General features: G+C 35.1%; 1 protein-coding gene across 1 annotated transcript in view; it reads right to left on the reverse strand.

The window, feature by feature from the left end:
- Positions 1 to 10,509, reverse strand: part of CNTNAP4 (contactin associated protein-like 4) — a 276,072-nt gene that overhangs the window by 60,539 nt on the left and 205,024 nt on the right. The window contains exon 15 of the mRNA XM_008575870.1: positions 8,808 to 8,935. Coding sequence (XP_008574092.1) covers positions 8,808 to 8,935 — 128 coding nt within the window. The remainder of the gene's footprint in view (positions 1 to 8,807; positions 8,936 to 10,509) is intronic.

Consider the following 10,509-nt stretch of genomic DNA (forward strand, 5'->3'; position numbering starts at 1 on the left):
CAAAGAACTAAAAAAACAAAAACAGTCCAGTCCCCAAATTAGCACATGTAAAGAAATAATAAAGATCAGAGCAGAACTAAATGACATAGAAACCCAAAAGATGACACAAAAGAATGAAACAAAAGGTTGATTTCTTAAGAAGATAAATAAAACAAACAAATCATTAACCAGGCTAACTATAAAAAAGAAGAGAGAAGACTCAAATAACAAAAATTAGAAATGAAAAAGGAGACATTACAACCAATACCACAAAAATGCAAAGAATCATTAGAGACTATTATAAACAACTATATGCCAACAAATATGAAAACCTGGAGGAAATGAACAACTTTCTAGAACATACAAACTACCAAGACTGAATCAAGAAGACATAGAAAATCTGAACAGACCAATAACAAGCTATGAGATTGAAGAAGTAATCAGCAGTCTCCCAACAAAGAAAAGCCCAAGACTGGATGGCCTTACTGTTGAATTTTACCAAACCTTTAAAGTAGAATTAATATCAATTCTCTTCAAACTATTCCAGAAAATTGAAATGGAGGTCATTCTCCTAAACTCATTCTATGAGGCCAGAATTAACCTTACAGCAAAACCAGACAAAGACACAACAAAAAAAGAAAATTATAGACCAATACCTTTGATGAACATAGATGCAAAAATCCTCAAGAAAATATTAGCAAACAGGATACAGCAACACATCGAAAAAATTATACACGATGATCAAGTGGGATTCATCAGTGGGATGTAAAGATGGTTCAACATATGCAAGTCAATAAATGACACACCACATCAAAAAAATCAAGGACAAAAACCAAATGATTAACTCAATATATGCAGAAAAAGCATTTGACAAAATTCAACATCCCTTCATGATAAAGACTCTCAGCAAATTAGGTATAGAAGGAAAGTATCTCAACACTATAAAAGCCATATACAACAAAACCATTGCCAATATCATCCTGAATGGAGAAAAGCTTTCAAGAGCAGGAACAAGACAAGAAGGCCCACTCTTATCATTCCTATTTAAAATATTATTGGAAGTATGAGCCAGAGCAATGAAGCAAGAGAAAGAAATAAAGGGCATCCACAATGGAAAAGACAAAGTCAAATTGTCCCTGTTTGTAGATGACATGATCTTATATATAGAAAAACCTAAAGTCTCTACAAAAAACCCTTAGAGTTGATAAACAATTTCAATAAAGTTGCAGGATACAAAATAAACATGCAAAAATCGTTAACATTTCAATACTCCAATAATGAACTAGCATAAAAAGCAATTAAGAAAGCAAGCCCATTTACAATAGTCACCAAAACTAGGAATCAATTTAGCCAAGGAGCTGAAAGATCTCTAAAATGACAACTACAAATCACTGTTGAAACAAATGAAACAAATCAAAGAGGACACTAAAAGGGAGAAATAGATTCCATGCTCTTAGATTGGAAAAATTAACATTGTGAAAATATCCATACTACCCAAAATGATCTATAGATTCAATGCAATCCTCATCAAAATACCAATGACATTCTTCACAGAAATAGAGAAAACAATCCTAATGTTCATATGGAGCAACAAAAAAACCCCAAATAGCCAAAGCAATCCTGAGCAAAAAAATTAAAGGCAGAGACATTACACTATCTGACTTCAAATTATATTACAAAGAGCTACAGTAACCAAAACAGCATGGTACTGGCATAAAAACAGACAGTTGGACCAATGGAACAGAATAGAGAATCCAGAAATCAACCTGTGTAATTACAGCCAGCTGATCTTTGACAAAGACACTAAGAACATACATTGGAGAAAACACTGTTTCTTCAATAAATGGTGCTTGGAAAACTGGACATCCATATGTAGAAAGATGAAACTAGACCCATACCTCTTGCCATATACCAAAATCAACTCAAAATGGATTAAAGACATAGATATAAGACCTGAAACTGTAAAACTCCTAAAAGAAAACATAGGGGAAACACTTCAGGAGGTAGGAATGGGCAAATACTTTATAAATATGATCCCCAAAGCACAGACAATGAGAGAAAAAATACACAAATGGGATTATATCAAACTAAAAATCTTCTGCACAGCAAAAGAAACAATTAGCAAAGCGAAAAGACAACCAACAGAATGGTAGAAAATATTCGCAAACTATGCATTTGACAAGGGATTGATATCCAAAATATACACAGAACCCAAACAGTAGGGAAAAAAACTGATTAAAGAACGAGCAAAGGAGCTGAATAGGTATTTCTCAAAGGATGGAATACAAATGGCCAACAGACACATGAAAAAATACTCAATATCATTAATCATAAGGGAAATACAAATCAAAACCACATTGGGATATCATCTCACCTCAGACTGGCTATTATCAAAAAGACAGAGAATAACAAATGTTGGCAAGGATGCAGAGAAAAGGGAACCCTCCTACACTGTGGTGGGGCTGTAAATTAGTGCAGCTGTTATGGAAAACAGTGTGGAGGTTCCTCAAACAACTACAGATAGACCTGCCATATGATCCAGCAATCCCACCATAGGGTATATACCCAAAGGGATAGAAATCATCATGATCAAAGGGATACCTGCATTCCCATGTTTATCACAGCTCTATTTACAATAGCCAAGAGTTGATACCAACCTAAATGTACATCAACGGATGACTAAATAAGGAAAATGTGGTGTTACTCAGTGGAATACTAGGCTATAAAAAAGAAAGAAATTCTACCATTCACAGTATCATGGAAGAACCTAGAGAAAATTATGTTAAGTGAAATAAGCCAGGCACAGCAAGAGAAATACTCCATTTCCTCACTCATAATTGGAAGCTTAAAAAAAATAAACAAACAAATAAATAAAAAAGAAAGAAGGAAAGACACAATGATCACAATAATACATTGAACCTTCAAAAGGAGAGAACAGAACTGAGATCACCAGAGGTGAGAAAGGGGGAGGGGGAGGAATTTTAGCAAGAAATTCGTAAAGGCCCACAAAAAATGATTATTTTGTATAATGCTAAATATACTAATTATCCCAGAGAAAAAAAAGAAAATATGTACATATAAATAAATAAATAAATAAAATTATGCAACCATACTATCATTTTGTTTTTTGGTTTTCTGTCAGATGAACTGAAGGATAATTTGCATGCAGTAAAATTGAACCTTTTTTGTTTACAGTTCTAGAAATTTTGACAAATTCATAAAGCCACAAAACCACTACCGCACTCAAGATACAGAACATTTCCTTCACCTCACAGAACTTCACTTGTGTCTCTTTGTAAAATTCCTCTTACCTTGAGGCCCTTGCAACAGAGATCCTTTTTCTGTTCCTATGGTTTTGACTTTTCCAGAATATCTTAAAAATGGAATCATTCAAAGCCTGTAGCTTTTCGAGTCGGCCTTTTCACTTAGCATAATGTAATTGAGATTCATCCATGTTGTTGCATGTATCAACAGTCCATTCCTTTTTATTGCTTAGTAGTATTCCACTGTATGTTGTGGGTACATCACAGTTACATGGAATGTGTATCCATCTAGTTGATGGACATTTGGGTGGTTTCCAGTTTTCGAAGACTCTGAATAAAGCCAATCTATAAATCACTGCATTCAGATTTTTTATTTCTCTTGGGTAAAATCCTAAGAAGGATTGCTGGGTCATGTGGTAAACATGTATTTAACATCACAAGAAACTGCCAAACTATTTTCCAAAGTGGTGCACAATTTCGCATTTGCAGCAGCAACGTATGAGGGTTTCAGCTGCTCTGCATCTTCACCATCACTTAATACAGTCAGTTCTTTTGTTATTATTATTATTATTTTAGCCATTCTAATGGTTGTACATTGGCATGTCATTGTGGTATTATTTTACATTCCTCTAATGACCAATGATGTTGAGGATCTTTTTATATGCTTCTTTGAAATCCATATATTTTCTGATGAAGTGTATGTGCAAATCTCTTGCCTGTTTATTTGATTTTTTTTTTTTTTTTTTTTGCACGGTAAAAGAGTTCTTTACCTATTCTAGATACTAGCTTTTATAAATATGTATTAGCAAATATTTTCTTCCGGTGTGTGGCTTTTCTTTTCATTTTCATTTTCTTTTTTTTTTTTTTTCCCCTTTTTGTCTTTTTTCGTGTCCGGCAACGGACCGCAACCCTCAGTGTCGTGCCCGTACCGGACCGGGACCGGCAACGGGATCGCAACCCTCAGTGCTGCGCCCGCCCCTCACTCAGCCAGTGAGCGGGAACCGGTCTGTATGTGGGATCCGAACCCTCGGCGGAAGCGCCGCCGCGCTCCCAAGCGGCGCACTGTAGCAGTGCGCCACCGGGCCGGCCCTTCTTTTCATTTTCTTGACAGCATCATTTTAAATACAGACGCTTTAATTCTGGTAAAACCCAATTTATCTTTTTTATTATTATTATTTTATGGAGTGTACCTTTAGTGTTATATCTAAGAAATCTAGGCCCAATTCAAGCTCACTAAGATTTTCTTAGAGGAATTTTACAGTTTGTGGTTTTACATTTGTCTATGATCAATCTTAAGTTAATTTTTGTATCTATATCTACTTTGAAGTATGAGTTGAGATTTTTTTTCTTTTCTTTTTTTCAAATGGATTCTAATTGTTCCAGCACTGTTTCTTGAAAAGGACTATCCTTCCACCATTGAGTTGACTTGACAGTTTTGTCAAAAATTCACCAGCCATGTATATGTAGGCCTATTTCTGGGCTCTTCATTAAATTCCATTAATCTACTTGTTTATTTTGATGTCAATACCACAAAGCTTTGAATATTGTAGTCTTAAAATCAGGTAGTACACATCTCAAACTTTATTTTTCAAGATATGTTAGCTAGTCTAGTTTCTTTGCTTTTCTATATACATTTTAGGATAAGCTTGCCAATTTCCACCAAAAAAAAAAACCTGCTGTGTTTTGATCACTGTTATCTTCAATCTACATATCAATTTTAGAAAAATTAATATCTTAATATCAAGTCTTCCAATCCATGAGTATATCCTTTTATTTAGCTCTTTAATTGTTTCTCATTAGTGTTTTGTAATTCTGTTATATTTACACTGAAGTATTTCATATTGTTGGTGCTACTGTAAAAGGCACTTTTAACATTTTGATTTATAATTTTTCACTATTAGCATTTAGTAATAATATCTACTTTTGTATATTGACCTTGTATTCTGTGACCTTGCTAAACTCACTTATTCTGTTTTTATACATTTTTAGGATTTTTTACCTAGAAAATCATGTCATCTGTAAATAGAGACATTTCATTTCTTCCTTTCTGATCTTTATGCCTTGAATTCCTTTTCCTGACTTATTACATGTGCTAGGACCATCTGTTATGTTGAATAGGATTGGTGAGAGCAAACATTCTTGCCTTGATCCTGATCTCAGAGGGAAAGTATTTAAGTTGTTGGCTATGCAACATGATATTAGCTACCAGATTTTCATAGATGCCCTTTATAACATTGAGGAAGTTCTCTTTAGTTCCTAGTTTGCTAGGCTTTTAATCATAAATAGGATGTTGAATTCTGTTACTTTTTATATATCTATTCAAAAGATTTATTTCCATATTTGTACATAAATTAATTAAGGATAAAAATATTTACTAAGTTTTGTGTCTGCAGAACAACTTTACAAGGCAGCTTTATCATTCATATCCTTTGTACTTTGGGTAAAATACCTAATGATGTTATCTATGACTTCTGAAATCAACAATAGTAACTGCAGTAACACAGAATTTCAGACCCCCCTATGTTAAAAACAAAATGAAAAGAAGGATTTGGAAAAAGATGGTATCAATTAATTAGTAGGTCCCCTTACTCATTTTTGTCCATCCCGCTTTCTCAAAGTTTCTGTCTTCTCCCCTAGATATAAAATTTCTAACACTTTTAGTTTGTCTGAGAAAACCAAAGTACTATTTTTTTGTATTCTCATCTTTCCATTTTTCTGTTTGAAGAAAATTTTAAAATCTCTTGTCTCAGTGGATGGCACTAGCAGCTTTATTCAAATCAGAAAGCTGGAGATCCTCCTCAAACCTTTAACTCTCAGCTTTCCATCTAAATCATACTGAATTACCTCCCCAGTTGATCCCCTTCTTTAAGCACCATGACAACCATTTCCTAGCCCTTATTATTGTTCCTCGTCTTACATTAAAGATTACTTCACTAGTCTTTAGGTTTCTAACTAATCTTCAGGCTTTCACTTGGATCATGAAAATTAAGCTATTTCTCTGCCTGGAATTATTCAATGCACAGTCCTGATGCCTTTAGGGTAATGTCTACACACCGTTCCTCTGTTTATAAGACCGACTATGCATGATCCTATGTCTTAAGCCACATATCTTCCCAGTGTATCTCACTTGAAAAGAAAAGAAAAAGTGCCTAGGGCATTGCACCTTAAGGAGTGCAGATTTCCCTAGAGATAAAAGGGGTATTTGTTGTTTTGCAGCCATTGCTCTTGTGACTGAGAAAGTGAAGAAGAGCCCTTCATGCAGAAAATAGTCCTATGACTTCTCGTGAGGATGAGCCTTGTATTAGTCTGTTTGTGCTGCTATAACAGAATACCTGAAACTGGGTAATTTATAAAGAACAGAGGTTTATTTGGCTTATGATTCTGGGACAGCTGCATCTGGCACGGGCCTCAGGCTGCTTCTACTCATGGTGGACAGTGGCAGGCAGCCGGCAGGTACAAGCAGATCACATGGCGAGAGGAAGCAAGAGAGAGAGAGAGAGAGAGGAGGTGACAGGGTCTTTTAAACAACCAGCTCTCAGGGGAACTAATAGAGTGAGAACTCACTCATTAATCCCCCCACCTAGGAAGAGCACTAATCCATTCATAAGGGATCTGCCCCAGTGACTCAAACTGCCACACTGGGGATCAGATTTCCATGAGTCCTGGAAGGACAATACATCCAAACTCCATCAAGCCTCTACCCCAAAATTAGATGTAAGAGGAAAGAAGGCCTATTACTCAATTACTGCCCCATTAACAAGTCAGAGATTAATTAGCAGGTCTCTAAATAAGTGAAACTATTTTTCTTATTGCTAATGTTGCTGCCCTCCTCTGGACATTCATGGTCACAATAGTTCAGTGCTCTAGTTTCTCAACCTCAGCAGCACTCTTGACAGTTTGGACCAGATAATTCTTTGTTGTGCAGAGCTATCTCATGCATTGTAAAATATTTAGCAGTATCCCCAGCCTTTCCCACTAGATACCAGTAGCATCCCTCCCCCCAGAGTTGTAACCACCAAAACTGTCTCCAGACATTGCCAAATGTTCACAAGATCACCTTGGATGGAGAATCACTTCTCTAAGTAAATGAATGTCATGTGTTAAAATGATGGCAGGAAGTCTGGGAGAAAGAGGTTCTGAGGGATAGAGTTGGCAGTGACTCAGTCAAAGCAGACCAATTCCCAAGGATTGTAATAAACGGAATAAGGAAAACAGAGGAAGTCAACCTGGGTCCCTGCAGTGTTAAGATCAGAGCAAGCACTGAAGAGTGCATGTGATGAATAGAACATTTTCTCCACAGCCATGAAAAACAGTTACACTCCCTGGTTCACCCTGAGTTTACAACCTCATCTCTTTGCATGTAATCTTTCTCTCCATATCCTGTGTCATCTTCATGTTACTGGGTAAGCTTGCTGGCAGAACAGAAATAAGAGATGATACACATCAGAGATGGTGGGTATAATGGCAGACAGTTCATTACAATGTAAACATAATTTTTTATAGGACAGTATCATCTTTGCTTTTTAACTAAGCAACTTCTGCCATGGATCTCCATAAATTCACTGAATTCTCAGATCTCTTCTGTTGAGCCTCTAGAATAAAATTTTATTTCAGGGTATGCTTTTAATGGAAACAAATATTTCTTCTATTTTCATTTTAAGTTCTCGAAACACTAAAAGCATACATAATTAATGCGTCTGTTTCTAACCTAACTGATTTCAGAGAGGTTAACAATCTGTGAATGGACACATATGCTCATTTTATTGTCTGCTGAAAACATACATATATGTTTCAATATGTGTGTGTGTATATATATGTTTTCTATACATATACATGTACATATATATAAACATGTATATATATTTTTGTGGAACTATATTTAAATTTTAAAATTATGGTTTAGAGTGTTAATACATTGAATACATAAAACAAGATGTCCTATTGGTTTAAAGTAAACATACACACACAAAAACAAACAAAAAAAATTGAGTTTAAAAGCTACAATTGTTTAATTAAGCTGACATTTGATTCCATTGATGTTCTAATTTTACCCCAGGCTTCACAGTAGGAAAATCACATGAACTCTTAACAATTTTGTACAGCATTGAGACTCTCTTACATTGATGATGGCATGTAAAAATTTAGGAGTGCTAGAACGAATCAAATTGAGATGCCCAGTGGGTTCTTTCTCTACGCATCTACGCATCTTTTTTTTTTTTTTTTTTGGACTGGTAAGGGGATTGCAACCCTTGGCACGGTGTTGTCTGCACCACGCTCAGCCAGTGAGCACACTAGCCATCCCTATAGAGGATCCAAACCCATGGCCTCAGCGCGACCAGCGCCACACTCTCCCGAGTGAGCCATGGGGCCGGCCCTCTCTATGCATCTTAACAGAGTTTGTCATCACAGCATTTATCATAGGCTTTGCACTTCATAGGGGTACTTATTTGTTGACTAAAATAATATTTCAGACCTTGCTGATGAGTTTTCACAATAGAAGTCTGATTAATTATTATGTGATAGAGACAAGATGTTTAAATGATAAAACACATTGTGACCACTTACTGTCTCCCCGGCACAGCAGAGGCCCAAGTTTATAAGCAGCTTCTGAATGTGGTCGGCCTGTGTCTGTAATCACTATCTTAGTTACTGGCAGATGCTCTTTGTAAGAAAGAAATCCAGTGTCATTGGTCCTAAAAAACAGTAGAGTAGCAATAGCAAAAATTTTTAAATTAATCTCTTTAACATAATTACAAAGTAAACAACAGTCATTACTACATTTCAGAACCAAGACGTTCTGAAATAAATTTACACACACAAAATAATAAGGATCTAATTGCTCATCCGAGCACCCAAAAATATGCTAACATTTTAATGTCTCCTGTAGACATTAAAATACAGACTATAAAACATAGCATATGTTAAAATCAGAACATGGTTGGGGATTTTTTAATTAAATGGACCACTTTCTAATTTTTAACTGGAATGGTTAATGCATTAACATTTAGTATAATGATCGATATTGTGGTTTTGGCTCTACCATTTTGATATTTTTTCTCATTTTTTCCTCAAATGATTTCTTACCCTTCTGCTCTCCCTGGGCTGCTTCCTCTCAGTTTACTTCATATTTTTTGTATTTAATCTTATTTTCTCTATTCACTTTTTAGCTATCCCTCCGTTTATTGTATTTTAATGTTTGCTTTACAGATCACAAAATGCATTCTTAATTTATTACAATCTACTTAGAGTTTACGTTGTATAACAATATAAAATGTCAGAAGCTTGCTATGGGATAATTTAATACAACCTCCCCACCTACGCACACACACATACTTGTTCTTTGTGCCATTGTCATAAAATATTTTAAATCCATGTGTTACAAACTTTATAATCAAACAGTGAATTTATTTTTTTAATTGAGAGAAGAGTTTAAGCACTGGCTTTCATATTTACCAACATATTTACAATTTCCAGTGTTCTTAATTTCTTACTGAAGATTAAGTTTTCACCTGGTGTTATTTCTCTTTAGCCTGAAGAATTTCTGTTAGATTTTTTTTTCAGATTTTGTTACTTGCTCTTGCAAAATTTACATGTTTTTTAAACATAGTTCTCATTTATCTGCTTAAAATATCTTCTGTTCACTCACTGTGATTATTTTTACTCTTAAGTCTTCAAACATGTTTACAGATTGCTTCAAAGTTTTTGCCAACTAATTCAAACATCAGTGCCCCAGATTTTATTTTAATAACTGGCTTTAATTTGATTTTAGATCAAAGTTTACCCTTTTTTTGAAATATTCAGTATCTGTTATAATATTCTGGATGTTATGAATGATACATTGTAAAGGTTCTGCATTTCGTTATTGTTCCCTCAAGCTTTTAATTTTGTTTCCACAGACAAATCACAACGTTATCATAATAAATTGTGGATGCTTGGTTTTATACAGTCATCCACCACTTGATAGGGATATACTCTGAGTGTGTTGTTAGGTAATTTCATCATTGTGCAAATACATCACACAGTGCATTTACATAAGCCTATATGGTATAACCTACCACACACCTAGGCTATACAGTATGGCCTATTGCTCCTACATGGATAATGTGTTGTGCTACGAGGTTAGGATGACTACAGTGTCGCTAGGTGATAGGAATTTTTCGGTTCTATTATAATCTTATGGTACCACTGTTGTATATTCAGTCTGTTGCTGACCAAAATGTCATTATGCGATGTGTGACTGAACTTCATTAGGATAGGCCTGTGTCAA

This window comes from Galeopterus variegatus, unplaced genomic scaffold (genome assembly GCF_000696425.1).
Source record: "Galeopterus variegatus unplaced genomic scaffold, G_variegatus-3.0.2 Scaffold1248, whole genome shotgun sequence".
NCBI lineage: Eukaryota > Metazoa > Chordata > Mammalia > Dermoptera > Cynocephalidae > Galeopterus > Galeopterus variegatus.